Below are 16,784 nucleotides of genomic sequence, written 5' to 3'. Positions count from 1 at the left end.
TGTTGGAACCATAGATATAGAATTTGTTTTTTATAAACAGATGCAGGTTCAAAAACAGTGATCTTCAAGATGTAGTGGATAAAAGAGATATATCCATCATACTTATTTTTCACAGCATAAAACACAAAACAAAGATACCACAAAATCTTATCTGATTAGGCTACAGAGAAGCAAAGGGTCAAAAAAGGCCAAAAAGTAGAGCCCTAGAGATAAATAGAAAAAGGGCTAAAATGTACACAGAAAAGAACAGGAAGATGCCAGAAACAGATTATTTCAAAAGTCTGCCTAGGATCAGCCCTGGACCCTGAAAAGACAAGATAACACACTTTTTTTTGTTTTCCTGGGACCAAGGGCCGCTTATTCCTATCACCCAAAGTTCAGCAACACTGTTATTTACGAGTTAAATCCATGGTATGAGTTAAATAGGCTTATTTGCATTGGCTTGGGAAAATCTCCATCCACATAGCATACATTGTTCCTTCAAGAAAATATAAATTACAAGTAATCAACTTATAGACTCTTGGAATAAAACTCAAAATTTGGCCTGAGTTAAACGGTTCCATTTACTTCATGATTATAATAATCAATGTTTCCACAATATCTTGCAAAATTACAGAATTTTATTTAACAACTGTCTAAGTAAACTGTGCCAAAGATCAACAGTAAGTGCTATACTGAAGTCTCGATTTCGTGGCTTGCCCAGCACCAGTTTGGCGACCATCAAGGAACATTGGCAGAGCTGCTAAAAGAGCTAATATTTTGACGGTGCCATCAGTATTATATAAATCAGGTTGTTTGTCATGCACTGTGGAAGGACTTGGGCCATCTCTTCGGGTATATTCTGAAATCTCAAAAATGAGAGCTCTTATTTTAGATTCCTGAGTTCTCACATGGTGCCTTAGGAACTATAGCTCTTATTAATAAGCCTGGTAACTGTAAATATGTGATCATGCTATCAGTGTTAAGTTACTGGGAAAACCTAGGGAAAAAACCCAGAAAACAAAAAAGGAAACACCTAAAATGTCTCTCAAGAGCTAGAACTTTCTCAATTGAATATTTCTGTCCTGGTATTGCAAGTGATACTGCCAAAGAAAAAAAACAATGTGCTATTTAATTAAAATTAGTCTCTAATTTATGCATGATCCATGGAGAACACATGTAAGGAATGGGCAGGAATAATGTTACCAAAGTCAAGAAAAGAAGGACTGTGTAACAAGTAAGTAGAAAAATGATCAGATCACTAGCATATCCTCATTAGAGCATGTATTTACCACAGCTGTCCCTCCTCTCTTGTGTATGTCTGTTTAGGCTTCAAGCGAGACCCAACTCATGATTCTATCCAAGAAAAATTTCTTAAAGCAATTGTAGAATATGTACATACTCTAAATTAATCCTACTTGCCCACAAAATCACACTGTTTTTTTTTTTGTGTGTGTGTGGTTCTGGAGATTGAATCCAGGGGCATTCTACCTTCAAGCTATACCCCCAGCTCTACTTTTTATTTTTTATTTTGAAACAGGGTCTCACCAAGTTGCTGAGGGCCTCACTAAGTAGCTGAGGCTGGAGGCTGGCCACTAGCCTGAAATCCTCTTGTCTCGGCCTTTCAAGTACTGGGATTGCAAGCATGCACCATCACACCAGGCCATGCTATTTTATGGTTGAAAGCCAAAGCCATGTAGCTTTTGTTTGCTTTTTTTTTTTTTTTTAAACTGGGAATAAATAAAAAACCAATGTATAGTGTAGTATAGAAAATACAAATCATAAAATAGAATTAGGATTAAAAAAATCTTAAAACCAAAAATATCAACCCAGAATTAGACTTTCATAAGTCTGAGACTATTCTGTAGATTAAATGATAGAATATATATATAAGCTCCAGAAATTTAAAAATTGACAACTCTTTCCTTTTTATATTTAATATTCCAAACATATATAATACATACTATATTTTACATTCCTATTGTTCCCTATAAGACTATAAATTCCTTAAATATAGGGGTCACATTTTAATCTTTAGTTTTCTACTCTCTAGTAAAGTACCTGACATAAATACTCAACAAATATTCTTAAGTAACCTAGAAGTAAAAACTCAGTTTACAACATAAACCTCTACTCCCAATCCTAAAATACACTTGTTTAGATACATGCACATATACTTTTATAAAAGCAAACAATGTTGTTTTAATTTTCTCTTCATAAAGAGAATATTTGATTTACTAAAGAACTAGAAATTTCAGATGTAGGCTGTGTTTTTTTTTTCACAGAACAACTTAATCACAAAATAATGCCTCTTAAGCTAATTATGGAAGATATCTTAATAAATTCTTGTTAGGAGGCTTAAACTCTCCAAATGAGGTTATCTTGTGGAAAATAAAAAAGTCTTAAAATTCCCTGAGATCTCTTATATCATCATAATTTTTATCTTCATAATTTTTTTTTTTTTTTTTGCGGGTCTGGGGATGAAACCCAGGGGCATTTGACCTCTGAGCTACACCCCCTGCCCTATTTTTTATTCTTTATTTTGAAACCAGGTCTCACTGAGTTGCAGAGCGCCTCACTATGTAGCTGAGGCTGTCTGCAAACCGTGATCCTCCGATCTTAGCCTCCTGAATGCTGGGATTACAAGCATGCGCCACCACGCCCGACAATCTTCATAATTATTAGCAACATTCACTTATTATATCAAGGACTGCATTAGAACACTATGATACATTACCTCATTTAACCACTAAATAATGTGGTAAGTACTATTACCCTATTTTACTAAAAAATTTTTTTTACTATTAGGAAAAAAACTGCCTGCCAGGTGTGGTGGTACATACCTGTGATCACCGTACTTGGGAGGTGGCCAGTGATATGAGATATATTCTTTGGCTTTTATCCACTGTTCCTGGTCCATAAATGCCTCCTTAAAAGCTAGAATTTCTCTCCCAATGCAGGTCATAGAAACTGTAGGACCTGACCTTGAAGAAATTCTGTGACCTATGCTTTTCAAGAAGTACGTAATAAGACTCTCCTTAAGAGGGGGCCTACCCTAGCTGGGTAAGGTTGTGCATGCTGGTGATCCTAGTACTTGAAAAGCTGAGACAGGAAGATCACAGCTTTTAGGCCAATTTCAGCAAATTAGTGAGACTTTGCTTCAAAATAAATAAAATAGGTATAGATGTGTAGTTCAGAGGTAGAATGTTCCTGTGTTCAATTTCCAGTACCAACAACTACCCCCCACCAAACCTGATATCCTTAGAGGTGATCTGGTCAGTATTCACATTTTAAATGTTAAATAAAAAAATAATGAGAGGAAGAGTAGAAAGTTATTAGTGTTATGCAGATGAGTATTTGATATGGAAGAATTCAAGAGGATAATGGAAGAAATATAAACAAAGGCAAAGTTTTTAGGAAAGGGTCTAACCGACTTAGAATAGGTTCCATCCTCAGATCCCCCCATCCTCAGACCCCCCCCCAAAAAAAAAGAGTATAAATCTCAAGGAAAAAGAGATATTAAATAGCATGTACTGCTTGGAACTTGTGATCTAAGTGAAGATCTTTTGTGAACTACTGAAACCATTTATTTATCTGCCTTACAGATATATTTACTAGGACGTCCTGAAGGCAACCTTACACCCCGTCAACCCAAACAGAATTCTTCTATCATCTTTCCAATGCATTTCCTTTATGGTTCAGCATCTCTCAATTATGTATGTTATTAAACTTTAAAAAATGAAAACAAACTCCAAAATTAATGGCCTAGCCTCACTACCATCATTAGTTCTATTTTTTATTTTATTCCATTTACAAATGTTAATAAGTAGCAAAAGTGGCCAGCTTGAATAGAACTTATTATCCTTTCTACTGGTATGAAAAAGAATGTGAGTTTTGGAATATTGGACAGACCTGCTTTATCATTTGCCATTTGTGTAGCTCAAAACTAGTTCCTATTATTTAACATCTCCACTCTTCTTCAAACCAAACATCACTGAAACCAAGGTATTTTCTTGTTTATTTTACTGTGAAACATCCAGAGTAAAATGGTCATAAAAAAGTGATTAAAGGTGTTTTGCTCTGGTAGGAAACCTCAGTAAAGCAAGTTTCCTAATCTGACATTCTAAGAAATGGAAATGAAAACTTCCTACTTGAAGGAAAGAAACACCTGATTTAACTTCAATATAACCTTAATAAATTAAGGGGATCCACAAGGCCTTTAATAACAGAAAGAGTCAAAAAGAAAGGGAGCGCTGTTAAGACCCACCCATAAATGTAAAAACAGTGCACTAAGTCCAAAGTGCCTTCCATTTAACACCTCAGAGAAGTTAGGTACAGTGAGCAAAACAGGCCAGACTTAAAAAGAATATATACCATACTATTCCACATCTATAAAATTCAATAATAGGCAAAACCAAAATTATGGTGGAAAAAGTCAGAACAATGGTTACTTCTATATGTAGAAGGGTAAGACACTGTCTGGGAAGAGATCAGAGGGAGCCTTATGAGATTATAAACGTATTCTATATCTATACCTTTATCATTCATGAGTGTACACACATATAAAATAAAAATTCATTGGGCTGAATATTTAAGATAGGGTACTTTACATATAATAGCATCCTCAAATCAACTCATAAACGGTGGGGTCAAATCATAACAAGAACCATAAAAACCCTGTTAGATTTTGTAAGCTCTAGGTTTTCTATGTTTTTAAATTTTTGTTGTCATTGATTTCTTTTTAGGATAAATAGTACATGTGTTATAAAAATAAATTCAGTGTTTCTTTGAAAGTAGGAAGGTAGAGCTGAATAGTCTATACTGCCTTCTTGTAGTGAGACTATAGGGGGCAGAAATGAAAGACCAAGTGAATGGTGGGAGACAAGTACCTGACTTAGGATAGGAGAACAAAGGTATACAGTTTGGACCTGATAGGCAGTAAAAAAAAAAAAAAATCTCAGTTCTCAAGAGTCAATAAGTCATTCACATATAACAATGACCTAATGTCCTATAGGTACTTACTAAAATTTATCTACTTGGTTAAAATCATTCTTCCAAAAAATTTATAAAATATTTCCTTCTAAATCACTGATTATAAAATCTAACTTGAGGCGTGAGAAATATATATCCTTGTATCATCATCATCAGCTCTGGACAATATCAAGGAAAAGCCCCGCATGAAGCTGTGCACACTCTATTTTGTAGCTTTCATTACACTCTAGAACCATGTGCTGTGCTTCTCTGACACATTTATGGAAGATGTTTCTGACAGTCACAAAGAAGGAGGTATGTGAAGTCAATGAACAAACAAAACTAGATTAACCAATCTTTTACAATCTCAGCATTCAACAAAATAAATTAAATTATGTAAGACAAAGAAAGCATATGGGCAAGGCAACAAACTCTACAAACATACTCTCCAAGTGACTGATTCCATCCTCACCTTTATCACGGTCATAGAGCAAATCTTCTGTTGAGCAAGGGCTACCATCCTGGGATTCCGGAGGACAGAAGGGGGACACACAGGGTGAGTGACTGCTGCAGCTACTGCTGCGCTCCTGCACAGAAGGAGTCTGTGTATCTATGCTTCGAGTACTGCTGCTCCGATAGTGAGCAGGGAGTGGAGCCCGCCGACCATCTGGTATGTCCAAAGGCTGTAAGAAGACCATCAAACATGTGAACAACAGGGTATGCATTCTCTTTATATAGACAGCACACAGTAGTTCTTCTGATTTCCAATTCTATCACTATCACCATCATAATTTATTCTTCACAGAATAAAGATACTAAGACCAAACAGGTTACTGTTACTGAACTAAAATTTTTGTTCAAATTATATTGTTTGCCTTGAAAATTCCACAGCTCCTTAATGTATTTGTAGGCTAGCCTGTCCCACATTACTCTTCAAGGACAGCAAGAATTTAACACTATATCCCTAATGCCTAGCATTGTGGATGACACATAACATTCAGTAAAAATTTGCTGACTGAATTAACAGTTAAAAAAAACCCTTCAGCTGCTTATGAGAAAAAGTGAAATCTCCTTTTCATAGTTTAATCTTTCTATCTGCTAATTCCTATTTTAATCTTCGATAGACCAAGGAAAAAAACCATATTCTCTATTTCCTTTGCAAATTACCCAAAAGTTCTAATACCAGTATTTTCTATTAGTACTCAATGGAGGATATCAATTTAACTCAGAATAAGTCTACAAATGTGGCATCCAACTAAGTTTAAATACTTAGTATAAATTCTCATTATTTTTCTTAGTTTTAATTGCACTGTTCTAAAATGGTAAAAAGAGCCAGGCGTGGTGGCTTATAATCCCCACGCTTGGGAGGCGGAGACAGGAGGATAGCGCAGGTTCAAAGCCAGCCGCGCTTGCTTAAGAGACCCTGTTTCTAAAAATAAAATAGGTCTGGGAGTGTAGTCCGGAGATAGAAGGGCTTCCAGGAATCCCAGTACCACCAAAATAAAATAAAATAAAATAAAATAAAATAAAATAAATGGTAAAAAGAAGATATAAATAGAAAACCATAATCATACAATGATGTATTTTAGGTGGCACCGTAAAACTCATCAATCTTTTTTGACAAATAACAAACCTGTATTAAAAGCTCCTTGTGACACAGCTAGTTAAAGTGGCATGAGAATATGCTAAGCGGACTATTTCTTTTCTACCATACTGTACAAATAAATCTCCATTTTCCTCATTTATGTACTTTTAACAAAGTACAGTCAACAAGTAAAACTCTCTATATTAAATTTAACTAACTGAAAATATATTATTATGATAAAGACAGGGTTGCAATATTAGGAAAAGGACAAATATGATGTTACTTTATTTACAATTTATTTTCACTAATGTGTCTATGACTTTTAATTCCAAGCTCTGTCATTTCAGAGATTTTAGAAACATTGTCAGAGAGAAAATGGAGGAAGGTAAAACTAGACAAGAATCAAATGTATCAATATTTTTTATATGAAGAAGGCTGAAACCTGAAACTACAAAAATAAAAAATTTGTCTATGCAGTGCTGCTAAACAAAAGCCATACCAAATTTACTATCTAATAATGACGATTGAATAATATTCAATTATTTAACCATCAGTCTACTTCTCTAAGTAGAATTTTCCACTTTAGGAATGAAACCAATTTGCTTGGTTAAAATCTGAGAGAAAAAACTGTTGTATTAGTGAAAGTATAAATCATGAATCAGCAAGAGAAAAATGTGCCAATCTGCAGTTAAAAAAGAGCTTAAGAATTTGAGTTTGCTTCTATTCATATCTGACTTGATAAATATAATTTTTTCTGTATTTACATTCCTTAATGTATAGCTAAATAACATCTATTCATTTCTTTAAGCCAACTTTTACTTTCTTAAGGGTAGAATTACAATAAGGCCTAGAACGTTGATAGAGTTTGTGCATTCCATTTTTAGCTAGAGACAGAAGTTTTAATTAAAATTTGAGGTAAAATAAATCATAAATCTAAAATCTTTAAAAATGAATATTTTGCTATAATCTTGTAGGTATCCCAGATAATTCTGAAATGCCTACTCTTAAAAAGTATTCTTTTATAGCAGAATATATATAAATTAACTTTGCATAAAATACCTAAAGCGAGTAAAATGGCACAATCTTTTTGCAGGGTGATTTAGTACAATCATCAAAATTTAAAACGCACATATATACGCATACATTAGTTTGGTATTTTGGTTTCTATTCTTTTGGGTAGATACCCAGAAGTGGTATTGCTAGGGCATATGGTAGGTTTGTTCCCATTCTTCTGAAGATCCTCCATACTGTTTTCCAGTGGTTGCACTAATTTGCAATCCCACCAACAATGTATTAGAGTTCCCACTTCCTTGCCAGCATTTGCTGTTGTTTGTGTTTTTAAGGTAGTTTTGATTTGCATCTCTCTGATTGCTAATGATGTTGAGCATCTTTCATACATTTATTGACAATTTGAATTTCTTCTTTTGTTAAGTGTCTATATAGTTTACTTGCCCATTTTTTGATTGGGTTATTTGTTTTCTTAGTGCTGAGTTTCTTGCATTCTCTATATATTCTAGATATTAGTTTTCTATTGGAGGAATGGTAGCTGCACAATTCACAGTTGCCAAACTATGGAGCCAACCACATTGTCCATCAGCAGATGAACTGATTACAAAACTATGGGATATGTACACAATGGAACTTTATTCAGACATAAAGAAGAACAAAATTACATTATTTATAGGAAAATGGATAAAAATGAAGAACGTTATGCTAAGTGAGATTAGTCAGTCACAAAAAGTAAGAAATCGTAAGCTCTTCCTATAAGGTAGGGAGAAAAGGGGTCATAGGAGGAACTCTAAATGAAGGATGAGAAACCATAGATGAGCAAATAAGGAAGCCTAACTGGAGGTGATGGGAGGAGGAAAGAGGGAAATGTACATTTACAAACATATCAATCACTAAGCCAAATATGAGCAGGAGGAAGGAGAGAGGGAATGGGGTAGGAACTGAGAAAGGGCTAAATGAGTGATGTGTGCATGTATGCCTCTACCATCTTGTACTCCATTAAGATGTATGACTACAGTGCACCAATAAAAAAATTTTAAATTAATATTTAAAAATGCTATCTAACAATTTTGCTACCAAGAAAAAATTTGTAAGAGTATACAACGTTTTCTAAAGTACTGCCTGTGATGACAAAAATGGAAAACATTCTAAATATCCATAATAGGAAATTTATAAATTAAGATAGATTCATATAGTGATTCAAATTATAGAATGATATAGAAGAACCAGTGGATGCTGCTTATATATTGATCAATACTAAGGAGTTTGAAGAAAGTTTTAATTTTATTTTACAAAAATAACATCTAAATCAGTTTTTAAAGCTATAATAATATTTGAATAAATTAGATACACATTTGATATATGAGAAGAAATCAGATACACATTTGATATATTTAAATCATATTTTAGTTCCAAAAAAGCAACAGAGATAATTAAGTGAAAGGTTCCCTTGTGATTCAATTAGTTGAATGTACCTTTAAAAATACAGCCAAACCGAAGGTTTACATGTAATAGTGTCCAGATTTCACTTCTGGGACTGAAGTAATTTGTAAACTATTTATTAATTCAAAATAAAATAAGTGAAACTATAAAACTCAATGAAACCCCCACAGGAATATGTCATTGCAACCTCAGATTAAGCAATGTTGTTTCTTAGATATAACACCAAAAGTACAAGCAACAAAAGAAAAAAATAAATTAATTGAAAGTAAAAATGTTGTTCTTCAAAGAACATAATCAAAAAAGTGAAAAGATAACCAATGGAACGGGGTATAATGTTTTCAAATGATATATCTAATAAGAATCTTGTTTCTGGAAAATGAACTTTATAAAGAACATTTACAACTCAATAATAAAAAATATAATACAATATGTAAATCATTAACAACTCATGCAAAGATGCTTAACATCATGAGCCATTAGGAAATGCAAATCAGTATCATGACATCCCATCTTATAGCCATTAGTATCAATACAATAATTAAAAAGAAAAGATAATTACAAGTGTTTGGTGAAAATATAAATGAGGAACCTCACACACTGCTGGCAGGAATGTAAAATGTTGCAGACACTCTGGAAAAGTTTGGCAGATTCTCCAAAGGTTAAACATAGTTACCATATCTCTAATATCAATCCTAGGTATACACTCAAGAGAAATGAAAACGTTGTGTTTACAAAGAACTGTGTATATAAATGTTCACAACAGCATTATTCATAATAGACAAAAAAACAGAAGCAATCTAAATGTGTATCAGTTGATGACTAGATAAAATAAAATCTTTACAACTGAGTGGTTGCCTAGGAGGTGTTAGAGGGAAATGAGAGATGACTGCCAAAGGGTATTGCCTTGATTTTGGTGATAGTTGCACAACTCTGTAAATATGCTAAAAACCACTGAATTGTATGCTAAATGGCTAAATTATACGGTATATAAATTCTATCTCCTTAAAACTGTTACCAAAAAAAGTACTTTTGAGACAGTGTGTAATATAAAAAAAATTTCAAAAGACCATGAAATCTTACCTTGGATACTTCCTCCTTTCCATTATTTTCCTTAATGAATACCTTTTCCAATTCAGGACTTATTCCTTCTACATTGCAGGGCACACGTGAAACAGATGATTTTGGCACTGATATATTTGATAGTGGCATAGGTATTGATCTTGACCCAGCAGCCTGTGAGACAGAAGATAAAGTGGTGTCAAATTATTTGTGGTCAAATCAATCAAGAACTATACAGCATGATAAATTTTAAAAATTGAAGAGCTAGGGATATAACTCAGTGTGGCAGAGTTCTTCTCTAATGTATATGAGGTTCCAGGTTTGATATTTAGCATCATAGGAAACAAACATATAACTTAAAATTACAGCTCAATGAACAAAGTAATTTTTGACACTTCAAATACAGTAAGAATTAGCTGGGCATGGTGGCACACACTTGTAATCTCAGTATTTGGGAGGCTGAGAGAGGAGGATCATGGTTCCCAGACAGCCTTGGCTACTACTAAGGGAGGGCCTTTGCAACTCAGTGAGACCCTGTTTCAAAATAAAGAATAAAAAACATAGGGCTGGGGATGTAGATTGGAGGTAGAATGCCCCTGGGCAAAAAAAAAAAAAAAAAAAAACATAAAACAAAACAAAACAAAAAGAACAGTAAGAAAAACAGTAAGAATTTAAGCACAAAGCCGAGCATGGTGGCACATGCTTGTAATCCAGGCGCTTGAGAGGCGGAGACAGGAGGATTGTGCAGGTTCGAAGCCAGCCTTGCTGGCTGACGAGACCCTATTTCCAAAAAAAAAGTATAAAATGGATCTGGGAGTATAGCCCGGAGGTAGAAGGGCTTCCAGAAACCCAAGTACCACAAATAAATAAATAAATAAATAAATAAATAAATAAATAAATAAATAAAAAAAAATTACATGGGGTCAATCAAAACTACCCTGAGATTTCACCTAACAACTGGAATGGCAATAATTAAAAACACAACAGCAAATGCTGGAGAGGATGTAGAAAAGTAGGAACTCTATTAGTAGGATTGCAAATTATTGAAACCACTTTGGAAAACAGTATGGAGGATCCTCAGAAGAATGGGAACAAACCTACTATATGATCCATCAATGTCACTTCTGGGTATCTACCCCAAAAAATGGAAACCTAACTATTAAACTAATGCATGTGTATTTATGTTCATAGATGCACAATTCACCATTGCCAAACTATGGAATCAGCCAAGATTTCCATCAATAGAAAAATGGATTATGAAATTATGGGATATGCACCCAATGGAATTTTACTCAGCCATAAAGAACAAAATTACATCACTTTCAGGGAAATGGATGGAACTGGAAGACATTATGCTAAGTGAGATTAGTCACAAAAAATAAGAAATCATCTCGCCCAAATATGCGGAAGTTAGGGAGGCCTTAGGGAGGCCTTTTTTCAGTCAGTTCCCACCCTCATTCCTTTGTTTCTATAACTGTGTCATTTAGAGAACGTAATACAACAAATTATATAGCATGCAGCCTTTTGCTCCTGACTTCTACTTAGCATAAGGTTTTTGAGATTCAATCATGTTGTCATATCTATTAGTTGTCCCTTCAATTTTACTGTTTAACTGTATTACATTACATGAATATATGAGAAGTTTATCCACTTGCCAGCTGAGGAATATTTGTCACCTTTTCTTTTACTACTATGAATATTAACTCCTCCAAAATACTCATGTACAATTCTTTGTATGGAAATATGCTTTTGTTTCTTTACATTATGATGTGAGGTTGTAATGCAGCATTAAGAGCACAATACAAAACAAAAAATAACCTAGTTAATTTACTTTGTTTGCTAAATATATATCATACACAAATAGTAATATATCCTTTTCTTACTGTCCTATCTAGAATGTAAATAATGAGAAACAGATGTTATGATTTTTATCTTATTTAATGCTGCCAATATTTTACTGACAGGTCACACTATATTTGCAGTTGGTTATATTAGGAAGTATCATATTTTTAGTTTAAGAAAAATATTTAATAAAAATGAGTTTCCTTTTTGTGTGTGTGAATGCAGTGGACTACATCCCTAGTCCTATCTTAGTTTTCATTTTGAAATAGGTTTTTGCTAGATCTGACAATCTCACTAAATTGCTGAGACTGTTTTTTTTTTTTTTTTTTTTTTTTTTGGTGGTACTGGGGTTCCTAGAAACCCTTCTACCTCCAGGCTACACTCCCAGACACCTTTTTTTTTTTTTTTTAAATATTTTTCATTTGGAAACAGGGTCTCTTAAGCCAGCAAGGCTGGCTTCGAACCTGTGCGATCCTCAGGTCCCAGCCTCCCAAGCGTGGGGATTACAAGCGTGCGCCACCACGCCCAGCCTGAGACTGGTTTTGAATCTGAAATCCTCTTGTCTCAACATTCCAAGTACCGGGATTTTAAGAGTGTACCACCATGCCCAGCTAATCCTGAGGGTTTTTTTTTTCTTTTTCTTTTTCCATATTGAAGATGGAACCCAGGGGCATTCTACCTCCGAGCTCCACCCTCAGCCCCTACTTTTTATTCTTTATTTTGAAACAAGGTCTCACTGAGTTGCAAAGGGCCTCACTAAGTAGCTGAAGCTGTCGCCAACCACTATCCTCCTGTCTCAGCCCCCCGAATGCTGGAATTACAAGCATGTGCCACCACACCAGGCTTGATACTGAGTTTTTAATCAAGTGTCATTCAGCATAGAGAAAATCAAATGCTTTTTCTTCTACTTTGACTTCCTGAAACAACTAACTAAATTAACAAATTTCCTAATGTTGAATCATCCTTCCTGAGTTTAATACAATGGGTTTCTTCTGGTATAGTATCATTTGATTTACTGAGATTTACATGAACAATTGTAAATGAATTTGGGTCCTGAGCAGCATTTCCCAAATTTTGTTTCATGGGACATCGCATCTAACTCTAATCTTCAGTTTCTTCATATATAAATAAAGGTAGACTATAAAGAAGGATATAGCAATAGACAGAGGAACTAGGTACATAAAATAAAAAATGTCTATAGTTGCTTAATGCGTACATGAGCTATGATTTCAGCTTAGGCCAGTATCATCCTTCAGATAACTATAATCTGTTATTAAAAGAAGATAAAAGCCGGGCGTGGTGGCACACGCTTGCAATCCCAGCATTTGGGAGGCTGAGACCGGAGGATTGCGGTTCGCGGACAGCCTCAGCTACTTAGTGAGGCTCTTTGCAACTCAGTGAGACCCGGTTTCAAAATAAAGAATAATAAAAAAAAAAATAGGGCAGGAGGTGTAGCTCGGAGGTTAAATGCTCCTGGGTTCTATCCCCAAACCCACAAAAAAAAAAAAAAAAAAAAAAAAGAAGATAAAAAACATGGTTGAAAAACCTTCCAATAATTTAACAAAAAGTAGGAAATTAACAAAGCCAAAGATTTTGTTGTGTCTTTAAGCCTTCAAGTGATTATTTCTCCCTTAATAATGAGTCAAAAGGAATTATTCAAATTCAAATAAGCATTTAGCCTACCTGAGTGTGACTGATTGTTATATGGTTGCCATGGAGAGGTGACTGCCGATCTTTCTCCTTACTGTGCCGACTACTCTGTTTACTGCGTTGCAGTTGCTGCCTTAGTTTGGCAATCTGCTTTGGGGGGAAGGAAGGAGAGTTAAAAAGAGAGCAAAAGTAAGTTTCGTTTTTTATCTTTTTCTTCAGTTCTTGGATATTGATAAGTGACTATTTCCCTTCAAAGGATTCAAGAATACATAGTATTTTACCATAATAATTATTCTTCCAAGTTATTATGATTAAGGCTATTAAAAATGAAAAATAATATACTACAAATGTTTTACTCCTACAAATTAAGGTAGTGTTCTTTGTAAGTATGCAGACCAAATTTCCCCATATTACTTCAAATTTAACCTTTATAATGCCAGAATTATCTTCCTTTACAAAAACTATTTTATAAGGTGAGAAATGGTATTTCAGATGCCTATTGATTTAAGTAAAATAATCCCTTAAAATAAGAACCACATTAGTTTTGGAATTCCTGTCTTACACAAATAAAATGGATTTGACTAAATATTTTGAAACTGCAAATCCCAATAGTGGTTAAAAAAAAAAATCAAAGCTCTTTAGTATCAGTAACTTAGCTGTATTTAATATCTTACCATATTACTTGTTAGTCATTTAACGTTTAATAACAAATTTAATTTAGGATGTTTTCTCCTAAATGAAAGGATCATGCTCCCAGGTTTAACATGAAAATAATTACTATAATAGAGTCTGAAATTCATTAAACTATTTAAATATTTTAGGCAATGTATAATCTACCTTAAGTGGAAGTAAAAAATATTCCTGAGCATTTTAAAGAGTATGGTATGAATGTGGTTTAAGTGTGTCCTTCAAGGGCTCATGTGCTGAACGTTTAGTCTCAAGTGTCTCTATGTCAATAGTTGTAGAATCCTGAAGAAGTAGAGCCTAGTAGCAGGATGTATGGAACCTTAAAAGGTAAGGCTTAGTCAAATGTGATTAGGTTATTAGGGGTACTGTCCTCAGAAAGAATATATTTCTCACAGGATCTTGGTGAGTTTTCATGAGGACTGTTATGAAAGAACAAGACTGACTCTCTGGATCCCTGTCTCCCCATGCAGTATCTTCCTCTTATACACCTTCCACTATATGTGATCTGTCATGATGTGACACAGCCAAGAAGGCTTACTAGAGGGAAATGAGCTGCCTCATCTTAGCCTTTCGGCTTTCAAAACTATAATCAAATAACCTCTGTTCTTTATACATTTCTCAGCCTTGGGCATTTCATTATAGAAATGAAAAACAAACTAATATAGGAACCATTAGCAATTTAAGAAAAGTAGTTTAGTATTGTTATTAGTTTCCTTGTAAAAAAGATGACAAAAACACTAATTGTTCCTTGAACATCTACAGTGAGCCCAAATTTATAATATCCTACTAGGTAAAATGTAAACACAAAGTCTGTAAAGTACATTGATTTTTTGAGATACAGCAAAAATACAATGTATTGTGAAATTCTCTAAATACCTGAAATAATGATGGCAATCAAAAGCACAATAGATAATTACTATTAAAGTGTACAAATGCTTTAGAAGAAAAGTATCTAGGTTGTTGAGGAAACTAATTTTTAACTTACAGCAAATAGTAAATGGGAAAGAATATTTAGAAAATTAACCACCCCAAAAAAGAAAAATTTATATCCCTAATTTTATATTAATATTAGATTTATAGTAATATCTATAGATCATTTTATTCTTTTACCTCTTTGTAGCTTATGGGTCTCTCATATACTGTCCTTGTGAGAGCTATACAAATAAGATTGTGTTAATTTTTGTGTTCCCTGTTGAAATGAGATAATTTTATTCTAGAAAACATTAACTCTCATAAAAAAATGAATCAAGGCTGGGTGTAGTGGTGCACGCTTGTAATCCCAGCATTCAGGAAGCAGAGACTAGAGGATTGTGGTTAGGTGGACAGCCTCAGCTAATTAGCTAGGCCCTTCACAACTCAGTGAGACTCTGTTTCCAAAAGTAAAAATACTAAAAAATAGGGCTGGGAGTGTAGCTTAGAGGTATAATGCCCCTGGGGTTTCATCCCCAGTACTGAAAAAAAAAAAAAAGTTGTAGGTAATCATTTTAAATGAAGAAAATGAAGAAAGCTTATTCTTTATGATAAAAAGTAAAAAAAAAATCATTTTAATTAGCTATTAAATTAGAACAGAAGTATAAAAAATCAAGTTTTCCAAATATCAATGTTTTAACTAGTGTTTCAAAACTGGCAAGAACTTATATGTAAGATCTCTGAATATTGATTAGTTTACACAAGGCAATCTGTAGTTATTTACTTTTAAATTAAAAATAATCTTAAAACTTATTAACATTAATCAGTCTATTTTAAGACATCTGAAGTATAGACTAGAAAAGTTTTGTTAAGCAGGTTTAATAAGCCCTTCAAAACAAAAACCATATATTGTGCAACATAGCATTATTTGTTTGGAATACTAACTTTAAAAGTGTAACCTTACAGCTTTTCACAAAACACTGTTCATCTTTAGAATATTTAACATACTTAAGTTCTTGTACAATTCAGCAGGCAGTAGGGTAAAAGGAAAGCCGACCTTTCTATAATATATGTACATGAAACATTAAAAATTTTGGCTTAGAAGCATGTAAAAATTAAAATCAAGACTACTATTGTCCCAAAGTCTTCTTTTGCTTCAGCACACAGGACATCCTTCTATTACTTATACCACAGAGAGAAGTGGGAAAACCTATCTGACATCATGGCAACTACAGATACTCTGAACGTCCACATCTTTTGCTTATAATTTCCCTTTTCTTTGCTTAATGCCAAAGAGCCTATTAAGCTATCTGAAACCACCTCTTCCCTCGCTTTACATTTTACTAATAAGATAATATAAATTTGGGCTCACTGAAGATGTTCAAGGAATAATTGATTGTTTTGTCATCCTTTTACAAGGAAACTAAACCCAATATTAAACAACTTTCCCCAAAGGAGAGTAAACACAAAGGTATCTCTTGGAGAAAGGGCAGAAAAAAATTATAATTTCTCTTCCCACTTCATCCATACCTCCAAACTTCTGATTATCACTGCCCTTCCAAACTCATATTACACTGCAGCACACAGAATCTATGGTCCTTAATTCTGTGGGTCCATATACCCTTGATACTACGATGCCCCGTATAACTTT

The 16,784-nt window shown here is 33.9% G+C and overlaps 1 protein-coding gene across 2 annotated transcripts in view; it reads right to left on the bottom strand.

Annotated features, from left to right (window-relative positions):
• The window catches only part of GLCCI1 (glucocorticoid induced 1), a gene marked incomplete at both ends in the record, with an annotated part of 89,680 nt that overhangs the window by 12,505 nt on the left and 60,391 nt on the right, over positions 1 to 16,784 (bottom strand). The window contains 3 exons of one of the 2 annotated variants that reach the window (XM_080700884.1): positions 5,423 to 5,633; positions 10,067 to 10,219; positions 13,571 to 13,687. In XM_080700884.1, coding sequence (XP_080557010.1) covers positions 5,423 to 5,633; positions 10,067 to 10,219; positions 13,571 to 13,687 — 481 coding nt within the window. The remainder of the gene's footprint in view (positions 1 to 5,422; positions 5,634 to 10,066; positions 10,220 to 13,570; positions 13,688 to 16,784) is intronic. The other variant, XM_080700883.1, reaches the window with a different exon arrangement.

Source organism: Muscardinus avellanarius, assembly GCF_963383645.1.
Source record: "Muscardinus avellanarius genome assembly, chromosome: 9".
Lineage (NCBI taxonomy): Eukaryota > Metazoa > Chordata > Mammalia > Rodentia > Gliridae > Muscardinus > Muscardinus avellanarius.
Note: the sequence above shows the minus strand (reverse complement) of the source record. Positions and strands in the feature narration are given on the sequence as shown.